The following is a 16,238-nucleotide window of genomic DNA, read 5'->3' on the forward strand; positions in this document are numbered from 1 at the left end:
AGGCCTCAAGATACAGGCTCTGTCTCAATGATTCTGTTTCAAAGGGATGGCTCCCAGGTCCTTGAGAAACACATTCCTAGGTTGTAGGAGACACATAGACATCTCACAGGGACAGAGGAAGTATTTGTCATTGTAAACTTTTTTAAAAATGCTCTAAAAAATGGAGTCAGGGGCCTCTCTACAGATGTTGGCAGGAACACACTAAATTCTTTGGCAACTTTGGGGTTTCTCGGGCAGGTGCTTGAAGAAGACCGGTGTCCCCATCTAGGGATCCATGCTAAGTTGTATGCTCAAGTCCTTTGTTGTTGGGGTGGACAGAACCATTAGTCAAGCAGAGGGCTCAGAGGAGTCTAGCTAGAGTCAGCTCAAGGAGAGAGGCTTTGTCAAGGACAAATTAAAATTTGCATAATTTTTTCTTTCCTTCTTTTTTTTGAGACAGAGCCTCACTCTGTCACCCAGGCTGGAGTGCAGTGGTGCGATCTCAGCTCACTGCAATCTCCACCTTCTGGGCTCAAGTGATTCTTGTGCCTCAGCCTCCCGAGTAGCTGGGACTACAGGTACATGCCCCCATACCTGGCTAATTTTTGTTTTGTTTTGTTTTTCGAGACGGAGTCTCACTTTGTCGTCCAGGCTGGAGTGCAGTGGCACAATCTCAGCCTACCCACCCCTCAAGTTCAAGTGATTCTCGCATCTCAGCTTCCCGAGTAGCTGGGATTACAGGCATGCACCACCAGGGCTGGCTAATTTTTGTTTTTTTTTTTTTACTAGAGACAGGGTTTTGCTATGTTGGCCAGACTCGTCTCGAACTCCACCCGCCTTGGCCTCCCAAAGTGCTGGGATTACAGGCGTGAGCCACCATGCCTGGCCAAAATTTGCATAATTTTTTTTAACTTTTTTTTTTTTTAGACAGGATCTCACTGTCACCCAGGCTGTAGTGCAGTGGCTCAATCACAGCTCACTGCGGCCTTGACCTCTCCTGGCTCAAATGATCTTCCCAAGTAGCTGAGACCACAGGTGCATACCACTACACCTGGCTAATTTTTATAGTTTTTGTAGTGACAGGGTTTGCCGTGTTGCCCAGGCTGGTCTGGAACCTCTAGGCTCAAGCATCCCTCCCCCTTGGCCTTCCAAAGTGCTGGGATTACAGGCGAGAGCCACTATGCCTGGCCGCATAATTTTTTATAAAAGTAAAATATAAGTGTCAGAGAATGTAACTCATAGACGTTCTGAGAAAGAGGAGATTTCATCTGGCTGCTGTGAAACAAAAGCCTCCGGGTGATGTCATTGAACCGAGAAGCTCCTTGTAGTTTTTCTGCTCAATTTCTTCACAGCAGCCTGGAGGACCCATGTCATCTAGAGAGCTTCTTCAATTATACACAGTGGATTTAAAACAGGGCAGGTGGCCAGGCTCGGTAGCTCATGCCTGTAATCCCAGCACTTTGGGAGGCCGAGGCCAGTGGATCACAAGGTCAGGAGTTCGAGACCAGCCTGGCCAACATGGTGAAAACCCTGTCTCTACTAAAATATTAAAAAATTAGCCAACTGTGTTGGCTCACGCATATAATCCCAGCTACTCAGGAGGCTGCAGCAGGAGAATTGCTTGAACCTGGCAGGCGGAGGTTGCAATGAGCTGAGATCAGGCCATTGCACTCCAGCCTTGGTGACAGAGCAAGACCCTATCTCAAACGAACAAACAAACAGACAAACATAAAACAGGGCAGGCTGTGTGGTGTAATATTTGCATTCCCTTAGGCTTCTGTTTTTGTTTTTACCAAAGCAGACTTTATCATTGAGAGCAATGGAGCTGTTTGCCTCTTAGTTCATTAATTTAATAAAAAATAGGGATTTATTTCAATTTTGAAATAATTGCTTTCTGTCAGATAATTTAAAATCATACAGTTAGCAAAGATTTAAGAATAATCTAAATGAAAATTGGGGCTGGGCATGGTGGCTCATGCCTGTAATCCTAGCACTTTAGGAGTTTGAGACCAGCCTGGGCCACATAGGGAGAAACCATCCCTACAAAAAATTAAAAAATTAGCTGGGTATGGTAGTGTACACCTGTAGTCCGAGCTATTTGGGAGGCTGAGGCAGGAGGATCAGTTGAGCCCAGGAGTTCAAGGTCGTAGTGAGCTATGATCGAGCCACTGCATTCCAGCCTGGGTGACAGAGTGAGACCCTGTCCAAAAAAAAAAAAAAAAAAAAAATTAGTGCAATGGAAAAAGTGATTATTAAAAAATATAGCTTTACTTGCACAGAGATTTGTGCATCAATGTTCATAGCAGCGTTATTCACAACAGCCAAAAGGTAGAAGTAGTCCTTGTATGTATCTGTGCGTGCAGTGCATTGGTACTCGGCTTTAAAAGGAAGGAAATTCCGACACATGCTACAACATGGATGTCAGATCCTCAGCATGGATGAACCTGGAAGACATTAAGTTAAATTAAATAAGCTAGTCATTGGCCAGGCACGGTGGCTCACTCCTGTAATTCCAGCACTTTGGAAAGCCAAGGCGGGCGGGCCATGAGGTCAAAAGATCGAGACCATCCTGGCCAACATGGTGAAACCCAGTCACTACTAAAAATACAAAAATTTGCCAGGGATTGTGGCAGGCTCCTGTAGTCCCAGCTACTCGGGAGTCTGAGGCAGGAGAATCACTTGAACCTGGGAGGCAGAGGTTGCAGTGAGCCGAGACCGTGCCACTGCACTCCAGCCTGATGACAGAGCAACACTCCATCTCAAAAAAGAAAAAAGAAATAAAATAAGCCAGTCACAAGAGGACTAACACAGTTCTATATCTGGAGGGAAAAAAAACTCAACTGTATCCTCACTCAACAACATAACAGTCCACACAGAAGACTTCTCTTGCCCCAAATATGTGGGATTTCTCCCCACCAATAAGCAAGCAATTGATTCTACAGTGGACACCAGTTTGGTGTCCTCCAGTTCAATTCCTACCCTATCTGCTTGGAGATAGTGTCAGATCCCACAGGGTGAGAGCTCAGTCCCCAAGACCACCCTTTACTTCAGACACTAGTCAGTCACACATCTGGGCCTCTGGAACTTTTAACTAACTAGCTTCAAATTGGAATTCCCACGAACTCCCACTTTGGGGTCAATGAATTTGTTAGAGCAGCTCGAAGAACTCCAGAAACATGTTTACTGGCTTATTATAAAGGCTATTACAAAGGATACAGATGGGTGCATAGGGCAAGGTATGGGGGGAAAGTGTGGAGTTTCCATGCCTTCTGTGGGCACAGTACCTTCATGTGCTCTGCTCTCTGGAAGCTCATCAAACCCAGTCCTCTTGGGCCTTTTATGGAAACTTCATTGGATGGGCATGACTAAAGCATGGACAACCGTGTGGAAATGTGATTTAACAAAAAGAGTGTGATCTAATACTTAGTACAGTGACTGGGAAAACCCAGCAGGGCCTGCCTGTTCAGATTCTTATTGGCCTGTCTGTGCAGCATTCCTTCCTCCAGGGAGCGGGACAGGACCCTCTCCAGAATGAGGGTCTAATGAACCATAGTCAGATTAGAGTCCTGCCTCAGGGCAGGAAAAAGGAGGGCAGGAGTTATGAACCAAGAACTGCAGACAAAAACACATAGAAAAATAGGTAGATAGGTAGGATGGATGGATGGATGATGGATGGATGGATAGATAGAGATATTAGATAGGTAGGTAGGTAGGTAGGTAGATGGATACATAGATATTAGGTAGGTAGATGGATAGATAGATGGGTACATTGATATTAGGTAGGTAGGTAGGTAGGTATTAGGTAAGTAGGTAGGCAGATAGATAGATAGATACTATGATTTTAGAGTGTTAAGGTGGCTCACTCCTGTAATCACAACACTTTGGGAAGCTGAAGCAGAGGGATTGCTTGAGCCCAGAAGTTCAAGACCAGCCTGGGCAAGAAAGTGAAACCCTGACTCTATTAAAAAAGAAAGAAAGAAAGAAAAATTAGCCAGGCACAGTGGTATGCACCTGTAGTCTCAGCTACTCAGGAGGCTGAGGGGGAGAATTGCTTGAGCCAGGGAAGTTGAGGCTGCATTGAGCCAAGATCACGCCACTGCACTCCAGTACAGAGCGAGACCCTGTCTCTAAACAAAAGAAAGACTTTTTTTTCAGATGGATAATGTGCCGACCATTCTAACAAGGTTTGAGGGTGGCACATCTCACACATGCGTGTGAATACCTCATCATTGCACTCATGAACTACAGAAGGATCGGGAGACTTTTTTTCAGCCATTTTTTTCAGCGTCGCACATGACACAGGGCAGCCCCATATACGAATGTCCAGGCCCTGAGGACCTGGCCATTGGGTGTCACCCAGCCAGTTATCCTGCAGTCCTGGTCTCTTCCTTCATTCCAGTGTTTATCAACAATGTGCTCTGCGCACTGAGTGGTGTCATGGAGGCTAAATAGTGAAAAAAAACAGTTCCTGCCCTCAGTCCTCCTACGTTCTAGGTTGGCAAGGAAGAGGGAAGAGAAGAGAAGCCATCCTAAAAAATAACAACACTGCAGGCCAGGTTATGAGGCTAGCTCAGTGCTTAATGTATCAAATGTAAAAGGACCCGATGACTTCCACAGTGTTTCTTGGGGATGTGGCCCAGGTCTCCCAGTCTCCCAAGAACGTATGGTTGTCTGTTGCCTTTCACTCTTTTTTTTTTTTTTTTTGGAGATGGAGTCTCACTCTGTCACCCAGGCTGTAGTGTAGTGGCGTGACCTCGGTTCACTACAACCTCTGCCTCCCGGGTTCAAGCAATTCTCCTGCCTCAGTCTCTTGAGTAGCTGGGATAACAAGCTGCCCGCCACCATGCCTGGCTAACTTTTTGTATTTTTAGTAGAGACGGAGTTTCTCCATGTTGGCCAGGCTGGTCTTGAACTCCTGACCTCAGGTGGTCCACCCACCTTGGCTTCCCAAAGTACTAGGATTATATGCGTAAGCCATCATGCCCGGCACCTTTCACTCTTGTCCATAAATGTGAGGAGTGGGAATGGCGCTCCACAGGGTGGTCTGTGTGCTGCAGGCTCGGTTGCTGTAGAGCCACGGGGTTCTTCGAGGAGCTGTCCTTCCAAAGACGGCTCTGCAGAGGCCATGACAGCCAGAGTGAGTGTCTTTAGGTTTTGCTTCCTTCGCATTACTTGAATTTCTACAAATACCTGCAATTTCTAGTCTTTCCTGGGCTAAAAAGGAACCGGATCTTATCTGGCTGACTGATTTTTGGTGGTTCAAATAACAAAACTACATTTTGTGGTTAGTTTCATTCATTGATAGCTACAAATAGCTTTTTACAAGCACAGAGGGAGGAAAATGCGTGTTTTGGAACTTGTTTCCAAGTAGTTCCAGCCACAGGGTTTTTGGGGAAGCTGTCTGGGCTGGGTTTGAAGTAATCTCCTAAATTATAATTTTTTGACCGTGTGCGGTGGCTCTACTTGGGAGGCTGAGGCAGGAGAATCTCTTGAACCCGGGAGGCAGAGGTTACAGTGAGCTGAGATTGTGCCACTGCAATCCAGCCTGGGCAACAGAGCAAGACTCTGTCTCAAAGAAAGAAGAAGAAGAAAAAAAAAAAAAAGCAAGCCGGGTGCAGTGGATCACACCTGTAATCTCAGCACTTTGGGAGGCTGAGGCGGGCGGATCACCTGAGGTCAGGAGTTCAAGATCAGCCTGATCAACATGGTGAAACCCTGTCTTTAAAAAATAAAAATAAAAAAGCAAAAGAAGAATTAGATTGTTTTCTTGTCTCTTGGTAATCATATGCATTCATTGGAGTCAACATTGGCCCCAGCTTTCTGTTTCAGGGGAAGTTCAGTGACAATGCCCATTTTCCTGAATGCTTGTTGGTGCCTGGACTGTAAAGTGGGTAAACAGGATGGGAGATCACTATAGAAGTCTAAGGGAACACAAATGATTTGGGGGTTCGTAGGACACACTTGTTTTAATTGTACATGACGGACATTACAGTGTCTGTTGTTACATCTGTAAGATTCTTTAGACAAAAACCTTTGCTTTGTTAGTTTATAGATCTGTTTCATTTTGTATTTGAATTCTCTTTAGCCTTATTTCCCAACTTGGAGTAATTGGTTTCACTTTCATTTTCAGAAATCGCCCCTAGTGGACATTCCTGTGTTGCAATTTTGCTATGCTTTTCTCCAAAGGTAATCCAGTTCCCTGTCCTCAAAAAACTTCTTTAATACAGATGCTATTGCAGTGACCATGCATAGTATCTCTGGTTTTATTTCTAGACTACTAGAGAGCCGTAGTTCAGAAAATACTTTAAAGTTGTCATAATTTCTTCCCGGTTGATCTATACTTTTCCTCCAGAGATTTAACGTCTTAAAATCTGTGCACTGTATCTCAAACACTTTATGTGAACAAAGCTTTATGTGAGGCCTTTTAAACTTTAAAATACTTGGATTTGCATTAATACAGAAAAAGAAAAAAACCACAGATGGGGAAGTGTTAAAAACCTCTTCTAGAAAAAGGAGAAATGAGCCTGGCGCTGTAGCTCATGCCTGCAATCCCAGCACTTTGGGAAGCTGAGGCAGGCAGGTCACTTGAGGCCAGGAGTTAGAGACCAGCCTGGCCAACATGGTGAAACCCCGTCTCTACTAAAAATATAAAAAATTAGCTGAGCGTGGGGGCCCGTGCCTATAGTCCCAGCTCAAGAGGCTGAGGAACAAGAATCACTTGAACCCGGGGGGCAGAGGATCCAGTGAGCCAAGATTGCACTACTGCACTCTATTCTGGGCAACAGAGCAAGACTCTGTCTTAAAAAAAAAAAAAAAGGAAAGATCCGAGAGATCAAAGTTGATCATCTAGTTTAAAGCTTTTATTTTATGGACAAGGAAACCAGGAGTATCTCACCTGCGAGCAGCAGGATTTCAGGTTCTCAAACTTCAAGTGCTTGCCAGAATACCAAAGTTTAGCTTCTGGTACATTGTAATTTTTTTTTTTTAGATGGAGTTTTGCACTGTCACCCAGGCCAGAGTGCAGTGGCGTGATCTCGGCTCACTGCAACCTCCACCTCCCAGGTTCAAGCAATTTCCCTGCCTCAGCCTCCCAAGTAGCTGGGATTACAGGCACCCACCACCACGCCCAGCTAATTTTTTGTGTTTTTAGTAGAGATGAGGTTTCACTATGTTGGCCAGGCTGGTCTCGAACTCCTGACCTCATGATTTGCCCACCTCGGCCTCCCAAAGTGCTGGGATTACAGGCGTGAGCCACCGTGCCTGGCCCATTGTAATTTTAAAAAAAGAAAAAGGTCAGTGAGGTATGCTGTTTACCCTTTGCTTTCCAACTGCCAGGATCTCAAATGTGCTTATGAATAAATGTATCTTGACTTGCTCATGGTTATTTTTCCTATTTTTAAAATAAACAGGCTCCCAGTACCAGCCTTGCAAGAGAACTTTCCCTCTCTGTTGGGAGTATTGAAGGAGTCCGTGCAGTTGAATCTAGCGCCACCTGGGTATTTCCTGCTTCTCAGGTATCATGTCACCACATTGGCATTGTGTAATATTTTCTTTTGGCACATATTTTATTTCTGCAGCGTTTTTAATCTGAAGCTGATTGTCTCTCAACAGCATGCTGAATGACTTTGTAACAAGAACTCCCAACCTGGAAAGCAAGAAGGATCAAAAAGACCTGCAGGTTTGTATATGAAAGAGGTTCAGCCAAATGATACTACCCCAGCAGTCCTGTCCTCCTTCAGGGGATAGCAGATAGGCAAGAGATGTTGGGCAGAATCTGAGGTTAGCTTTGCACTTGTTCGCAAGTCTGACTTTCGCTATCGCTGTCTCTAGAGAATTCCGACAGACCCGGGGCCCAGGTTCTGATGAAGGGTCTCGTGTAACGCTTGAGCAATCAACTGTGGGATTTACAGTTGTGCCCCTCACCCTTTGCACTGTCTGCAGATGTATGTGGATCTCACTGTAAACATAAATGGAATAAGAAATCTATCTCCCTCCGGACGCAGTGGTGTACACTTGTAATCCCAGCACTCTGGGAGGCTGAGGTGGGCAGATTGCTTAAGCTCGGAGTTCGAGACCCAGTCTGGGCAATATAGTGAGACCTCATCTCTAAAAATGCAAAAATTAGCCTAGTGTGGTAGCTGTACCATAATCCCAGCTACTCGGGCGGCTGAGGCTGCAGTGCGCTGTTCCGCCTGGGCGACAAACGGAGACCCTGTCTCAAAAAATAAAGGAATTTATCTCCATACATGGATATTTCTTTTTTTTCCTTTTATTTGGAGGGGTTGGGCGGGACAGAATCTCACTCTGTCACCCAGGCTAGAGTGCAGTGGCACTGTCCTGGCTCACTGCAACCTCTTCTTGGGTTCAAGCAATTCTCCTGCCTAAACTTCCCGAGTAGCTGAGATTACAGGCACGCACCACCACACCCAGCTAATTTTTTGTATTTTTGGTAGAGACAGGATGTCTCCATTTTGGCTAGTCTGATCTCAAACTCCTGACCATCCTCCTGCCTTGGTCTCCCAAAGTGCTGGATTACAGGTGTGAACCACAACACCCAGCCTCCATACATGGATTCTTTCCATAAACCCTTTATCCCCCATTATAAAAGTAATATATGCTCATTAAAAAATTGTTTAATACTGAAAAATAAAACTCATTCATAGGAGAAGGAAAAACTGAGTGAAATGCCAACTAATAAATATGGAAGTTATGATGAAGTTGGAAAAATCACTGTTTTGCGACCACTGTAGACATTGATTCCGTTGACTTTTCTATGTCATTATGGCCTTGGCGATACTGATGCTAATCTTTATGATCCCTGGCATTTGTGAAAGGTGTCCAGAAACAGCCTTGGTCCGCAGTTCTGAACCAGGAGGGTCCTGTATAAAGCACAGTAGGCCAAGTGCAGTGGCTCACGCCTGTAATCCCAGCACTTTGGAAGGCCTAAGTAGGCAGATCACCTGTGGTCAGGGGTTCAAGACCAGCCTGGCCAACATAGTGAAACCTCATCTCTACTAAAAATACAAAAATCAGCCAGGCGTGGTGGCAGACGCCTATAATCTCAGCTACTCGGAAGGCTGAGGCAGGAGAATTGTTTGAACCTGGGAGGCAGAGGTTGCAGTGAGCCAAGATCGTGCCACTGCACTCCAGCCTGGGTGACAAGAGTGAAACTCGGTCTCAAAAAAAAAAGCACAGTAAAGCATAATTCAGCAATTCCAGTGCCTGCTTTGGCCTTGACTTGTAGACAGAGAAGAAAACATCATTCCAGTGCCGATGCTGCAGGTCCGGGCGCTAGGATAGCACATGCTCACCTAAGCCCTCCCTGCTTTTGCAGCCTGTTGCCGGTAGCAGGCCCCTGTGTCTTCACCGGCCTGGGCAGGGCTGTGACCACAGGCATTCCCTTTGTTGCTGCAGCTGGCCCGCCTCTGTTCCTTTTGGTTGCGGGAGGTGGGAGGTTGGGTGGCGTCTGCTTCTTTCTATCTTGTGAATGACACTGGGCCTCCCCACACTAATTCTTACTGTTTTGAGCCACACCCTACACTTCTTCCCCACAGAGGATATAGAAAAAACAGTGTGATTTTCCTACCAGACTCTCATAACAGACTACTTCTGTGACCTCGTAACCAAAACGTGTGGGAATGTCTTCCCACCAGCAACTGAGCTAGTAGTTCTACAGTAGACACCAGATAGTTGTCCAATTTCATTGCGTTCTGGCATTCTCCATGCAGAGATAGCTTCAGATCCCACAGGTTGAGGGCTCAGTCCCACAAGACTGCCCCACCCCCTCAGATGCCAGTCACAAGCCCCAAGTGGCTTCATCTGTCCTTCTGACACACCAACTCTAAATAGAGTTCCCATTACCCACTCCTTGGGTTCTGTTAATTAGCTAGAGTGGCTCATGGAACTCAGGGACCACGGTCACCAGTTGTTTGTGGTTGGTTGGTTGGTTGATTTTTGTTTTTTGGGGGTTTTTGTTTTGTTTTGTTTTTTTGAGACAGAGTCTTGCTCTTGTTGCCTAGGCTGGAGTTCAATGGCACAATCTCAGCTCACCACAATTCAGCATCCTGGGTTCAAGCGATTCTCCTGCCTCAATCCAAGTAGCTGGGATTACAGGCGCCCACCACCATGCTCAGCTAATTTTTGTTTTGTTTTGTTTTATTTTGAGACAGAGACTCTGTCACCCAGGCTGGAGTACAATGGCATGATCTCGGCTCACTGCAACCTCCGCCTCCCAAGTTCAAGCGATTCTCCTGCCTCAGCCTCCCAAGTAGCTGTCATTACAGGCATCCGCCACCACGCCTAGCTAATTTTTGCATTTTTAGTAGAGACGGGGTTTCGCCATATTGGCCAGGCTGGTCTCAACTCCTGACCTCGTGAACTGCCCACCTTGGCCTCCTAAAATGCTAGGATTACAGGCGTGAGCCACTGTGCCCGGCTGACCACTTTATTATAAAGCAGATGAGAAAGGAGACAGATGAAGAGATGATCAGGCAAGGAACATGGAAGGGGCACCACCCTCTAGGAACCTGCAGGTGTTCAGCCATCCAGAGGCTCATCTGAACCCAGTTATTTCGGGTTTTTGTGGAAGCTTCATTACATAGGCATGATGGATTAAATCAATTTAACCTTTAACCCCTCTCCCCTTCCTGGAGGTTGGGGAGCTGAAGCTTCCTAGCGGCCCCCATCCAGAGCCGTCTCAGTAGCATACAAAAAGACACTTATTACTTTGGAGAATCCATGGAATTTAGGAGTTATAGCTGGGAAATGAGGAGAAAGGCCAAAAACATATTTCCACAATATCACACCCATCCACTCAGTGCTTTCATCGGTCCTTAGGGGAACTCCTGTAAGCCCCCACTCCCTTTTCCTAACTTTCCTTCTGCCTTTCACACCCACCCATGTCTAAGTTAGCCGGTTAGCCAATTCCCTCGAGCACACCCTCCTCGCCACCTATCAGGCGGGTGTGCCCTTGCTTCATGCCTCAGCACAACTGCTGAGCCTAGGAACCTTGTGGCACATGAGGTCAGGATTGTTAAATTCTCGGATGTCAAGGATTACAGCCACTCTTAGCTGGCAACACTTGATGACACTGGCTGAGAAGCCTGCTTCAGGTTTCTGTCTCTCCAGCTACTAACCAGATTCTTTACTGATCATACTCCTGAGAGTAGATGACTCCTCACTTCACCCCATTGAGTCAGTTTCACTTGCTGACCTTTATTTCTTGTTATATTATTGAGAGATGCATTTCTAGGAAGAACTCGTGGTCCTGGAGAAACCAGAAAGCCATTCCACTGAATACAATTGATGGCTTTGTTATCAGCATGCTGTGATGACTTGCGATATCTGTATGTTTTACCTACCTTGGCCAGTATAGTAGCCGTTAGGCACAGGTGGCTGTTGAGCACTTGAAGTGTGGCTAGTCTGCAGTCTGGGCAGCATAGGGAGACCCCGTCTCTACAAGAAATTTAAAAATTATCCAGGAATGGTGGCATGCGCCTGTAGTCCCAGCTACCTGGGAGCCTGAGAATGGCTTGAGCCCAGGAGGTTGAGGCTGCAGTGAGTCTGATTGCACCACTACACTCCAGCCTGGTTCACACAGCAAGACCCTGTCCTGCCCACCATCCCTCAAAAAGAAATGTGGTAGTTAGTCTGAATTGAATGTGCTGTAACTGCAAAATACACATTGGATTTCAGACTTAGTGCACACACAAAAGAGAATACAAAATCTCATTAATAGTTTTTGTTTTTGTTTTTGTTTTTGAGACAAAGTTTCACTCTTGTTACCCAGGCTGGAGTGCAGTGGCACCTCTGCCTCCTGGTTTCAAGCCATTCTCCTGCCTCAGCCTCCCAAGTAGCTGAGATAACAGGCATGCACCACCACACCCACCTAATTTTGTATTCTTAGTAGAAACATGGTTTTACTATGTTGGTCAGGCTGGTCTCGAACTCCTGACCTCAGGTGATCCGCCTACCTCGGCCTCCCAAAGTGCTAGGATTATAGGTGCGAGTCACCACGCCCAGCCTATTAATAGTTTTTTATATTGATTACATGTTGATAATATTTTATATATATTGGGTTAAATAAAATATATTATTAATTTTCTTTTTTGAAATGGAGTCTTGCTCTGTCATCCAGACTGGAGTGCAGTGGCATGATCTTAGCTCACTGTAGCTCTGCCTCTTGGGATCAAGTGATTCTCTTGCCTAAGCCTCCTGAGTAGCTGGGACTACAAGCATGTGCCATCAAGCCCAGCTAATTTTTGAATTTTTTTTTTAGTGGAGATGGGGTTTTGCCATGTTGGCCTGGATGGTCTTGAACTCCTGGCCTCAAGTGATCCGCCCGCCTCAGCCTCCACCTCCCATTGTGATGGGATTATAGGCATGAGCCAGTGTGCCCAGCCTAAACTTTAACTGTTTATTTTTACCGTTAATGTGGCTTCTAGAAAGCTTAATGTTACATATATGCACATAGTCGTGGCCTCCATTTTCTTTCTATTGGACAGTGCTATTCTTAACATTCTTTTCCTTAACTTCCTTTCCCCCTCCTCCTGATTATTCTCAGGAAATCACTCAGAAAATCCTAGAAGCTGTGGGGAACATTGCTGGCTCTTCCTTGGAGCAAACCAGCTGGCTAAGCAGAAACCTGGAAGTGAAGGCCCAGCCTCAGGCCTCTCTGGAAGAATCTGATGCTGAAGAGGATCTGTACGGTAGGTGGAGATGGCCGGCGACGGGGCCTCTGCTCAAGGTGCTTCTGGCTTTTCCTTAAGAGAGATCTTGAGCATTCTCACCACAAAAAGGAAAAAAGCGCATGAGGTAGGTTGGGTACTTGGCTCACGCGTATAATCCCAGCACTGTGGGAGGCCAGAGCAGGCGGATCACAAGGTCAGGAGATCAAGACCATCCTAACACAGTAAAACCCTGTCTCTACTAAAAATACAAAAAAATTAACCGGGCGTGGATGTAGTGGCTCCCACCTGTAATCCCAGCACTTTGGGAGGCCAAGGCAGGTGGGTCACCTGAGGTCAGGAGTTCGAGACTGGCCTGGCCAACTTGATGAAACCCCATCTCTACTAAAAATACAAAAGTTAGCTAGGTGTGGTGGCAAGCATCTGTTTTCCCAGCTATTCAGGAGGCTGAGGCAGGAGAATTGCTTGAACCCAGGAGGCAGAGGTTGCAGTGAGCCAAGATTGTGCCTCTGCACTCCAGCCTGGGCAACAGAGCAAACAAACTCTATCTCAAAAAAAAAAAAAACGCTGTTCTTGCAGCATAGCAAGACCCTATCTCTACAAAAGGGGAGGTGGAGGTTGCGGTGAGATGGCACTGCTGTCCTCCAGCCTGGGTAACAGAGCAAGACTGCATCTCAAAAAAATAAACAGGGCCAGGCAAGGTGGCTCACACCTACAATCCTAACACTTTGGGAGGTCGAGGTTGGTGGATCACCTGAGGTGTCAGGAGGTCAAGACCAGCCTGGCCAACATGGTGAAACCCCGTCTCTACTAAAAATAAAAAAATTAGCCAAGTATGGCAGTATGTGCCTATAACCTGGATGAGTGGTAGACTCGGGAACTGGAAAGCTGTCCTAGGATGCAGGAAAATGCCAGCAGCGTGGTCAGAGGAGGATGTTGGGAATGGAGATTTGTGAAATTGGTGAGGTCAAGGGTATGACAGTGGCAGAGCTGGAGCAGCGTGGAAGGTGGTTACAAGAGAAGAGGGCCGGGGCTTGGAGGCTGAGATGTGGGAGGGAGCATCCAAGGGGGTCGTGAAGTTTCAAGAACGATGACAAGAATGGAAATGAGAGGAAGTCAGTGAGTTAGTGCTAATTTCTTTGATCAAAATATCCAGATTCTTAGTTGTTGAAACCAAATGTTGACTGGGTGCAGTGGCTCACACCTGTAGGACTAAGCACTTAGGGAGGCCGAGGCAAGCAAATCACTTTACCCCAGGAGTTCAAGACCAGCCTGGACAACAGAGCAAGACCTTGTCTGTATAAATAATTTTAAAATTAGCTGGACATGGTGGTGTGCACCTGTGGCCCCAGCTACTCAGGAAGCTGAGGCAGGAGGATCACTTGAGCCTAGGAGCTCAAGGCTACAGTGAGCCATGATCACCCCACTGCACTCCAGTCTGGGTAACAGAGCGAGACCCTGTCTCAAAAATAAAAATAAAAAAGTTGAATGTTGGCCAGGCACAGTGGCTCACACCTGTAATCCCAGCACTTTGGGAGACTGAGGCAGGAGGATCACTTGAGGCCAGGAGTTTGAGAACCCCGTTTCTACTAAAAATACAAAAATTAGCCAGGTGTGGTGGTGCATGCCTGTAGTCCTAGTTACTCGGGAGGCTAAGGCAGGAGAATTGCTTAAACTCGGCAGTCGGAGGCTGCAGGGAGCCGAGATCACACCACTGATTGCCCTCAGCCTGGATGACAGACTGAGACTCCATCTCAAAGAAAAAAAAAGTTGAATGATAACAGAGAAGGATACCTGAGTCATATGTACACAATCGGTATGAAAGGTGGGCACTGATGGCTGACATTCATGCAGTGCTTTTGGGGACAGTAAATGGTGACCCATCCATCATAGTTGAAACACAAATGCCTCTTTCCGTTCACAGATGCTGCTGCAGCTTCAGCAATGGTGTCTTCATCCGCCCCTTCAGTGTACAGTGTGCAAGCCCTCTCTCTCCTGGCAGAGGTAAATACGCATGTGACCTGTCATCCTTTATGGAAATGAGTGCTATCACGAATTGTTGCAAAGGCATTTGTTCATTCTCAGGTGCCAGTGAGTGTGGGCCGCATCCTCCCAGGTGAGCTCATCCATCAGGCAGCATTGGCCTCAAGCTACACTATGGAGTTCTGGGTTAGGTTTTGCTTTGAGGACTGCACTTTTTTTTTTTTTTTGAGACAGAGTCTTGCTCTCTTGCCAGGCTGGAGTGCAGTGGCACAATCTCGGCTCACTGCAACCTCCGCTTCCTGAGTTCAAATGATTCCCCTGCCTCAGTCTCTTGAGTAGCTGGGACCACAGGGACCCACCGTCACGTCCAGCTAATTTTTTGTATTTTTAGTAGAAACGGTTTCACCATGTTGGTCAGGATGGTCTCGATCTCCTGACCTCGTGATCCACTGCCCAAAGTGCTGGAATTACAGGCGTGAGCCACCACGCCCGGCCATGACTACACTTCTTATTGTCACTTGCTTCCGAGGGTTTCTGTTTTCTTTTTTTGAGATGGAGTCTCGCTCTGTCACCCAGGGTGGAGTGCAGTGGCACAATCTCAGCTCACTGTAACCTCTACCTCCCAGGTTCAAGCAGTTCTCCTGCCTCAGCTTCCTGAGTAGCTGGGACTACAGGTGTGCACCACCACACTGGCTAATTTTTGTATTTTTAGTAGAGATGGGGTTTCACCATGTTGGCCAAACTGGTCTGAGACTCCCAAGTGATCACTCCTCAAGTGATCCTCCTGCCTCAGCCTCCCAAAGTGCTCGGATTACAGTCTTGAGCCATCACACCCAGCCAGTTTCTGTTTTCTCACGGTCTTGTTCTTTTAGGTTCTGGCTTCCCTCCTGGACATGGTTTATCGAAGTGACGAGAAGGAGAAAGCTGTGCCATTAATCTCCCGTCTGCTTTACTATGTTTTTCCATACTTACGCAACCACAGGTAACGTCGTCTTCGCCATTTCTTCCCACCCGTCTGCAGAAAAATATGTTTTGAGAAATGAAGCAAGTGGTTTTCCTTGGGCAGTCCTTGACCTTGACCCTTCTCTCTTCCCACTCCCACTCAGTGCCTACAATGCTCCCAGCTTCCGGGCTGGCGCTCAGCTGCTGAGCTCCCTAAGTGGCTATGCCTACACAAAACGAGCCTGGAGGAAGGAAGTCCTGGAACTGTTTCTCGACCCCGCCTTCTTTCAGATGGATACTTCTTGTGTTCAGTAAGAGATGCTGTCCTGATAACAGTGTGTTCTGAATCTTAAGGCGGAAACAGTGTTTTGGTTTACATAATTCTCATTCCTGAAATGAAAGCAGAGCCATAGCATCAACCCAAGTAACAGGACGTTCCTGTCACATGCTCGCATGTTGACAGAGTGTTCATGGGAGAGGGATTAAGTCTTTTAAAGTATGAGGAGGAATTTCACTAATTCGGAGAGCATGTTATTTCTTGTCTGGGCACGGTGGCTCACACCTGTAATCCCAGCATTTTGGGATGCTGAGGCAGGTGGATCACCTGAGCCTAGGAGTTCGAGACCAGCCTGGCCAACATAACGAAAC

At 46.6% G+C, this 16,238-nt stretch overlaps 1 protein-coding gene and 1 non-coding gene across 4 annotated transcripts in view; one reads left to right on the forward strand and one right to left on the reverse strand.

Moving 5' to 3' along the window:
- The window catches only part of DOP1B (DOP1 leucine zipper like protein B), a 121,737-nt gene that overhangs the window by 92,604 nt on the left and 12,895 nt on the right, over nt 1–16,238 (forward strand). For all 3 annotated transcript variants that reach the window (XR_010343932.1, XM_064380135.1, XM_064380136.1), the window contains 7 exons: nt 6,110–6,165; nt 7,389–7,493; nt 7,591–7,657; nt 12,542–12,686; nt 14,590–14,669; nt 15,521–15,630; nt 15,755–15,901. Coding sequence is in view for 2 of the 3 variants with exons in the window: in XM_064380135.1 (XP_064236205.1) it covers nt 6,110–6,165; nt 7,389–7,493; nt 7,591–7,657; nt 12,542–12,686; nt 14,590–14,669; nt 15,521–15,630; nt 15,755–15,901 (710 nt within the window). In the remaining variant the exon portion in view is untranslated. The remainder of the gene's footprint in view (nt 1–6,109; nt 6,166–7,388; nt 7,494–7,590; nt 7,658–12,541; nt 12,687–14,589; nt 14,670–15,520; nt 15,631–15,754; nt 15,902–16,238) is intronic.
- On the reverse strand, nt 4,129–4,233 carry LOC135276434 (small nucleolar RNA U13). Its single transcript, XR_010343976.1, has one exon. It is a non-coding gene; the product is annotated as a small nucleolar RNA U13 (small nucleolar RNA).

This window comes from Aotus nancymaae, unplaced genomic scaffold (assembly GCF_030222135.1).
Source record: "Aotus nancymaae isolate 86718 unplaced genomic scaffold, 86718_ANA_hifiasm-v0.15.2.pri h1tg000022l_1, whole genome shotgun sequence".
Classification (NCBI taxonomy): Eukaryota; Metazoa; Chordata; class Mammalia; order Primates; family Aotidae; genus Aotus; species Aotus nancymaae.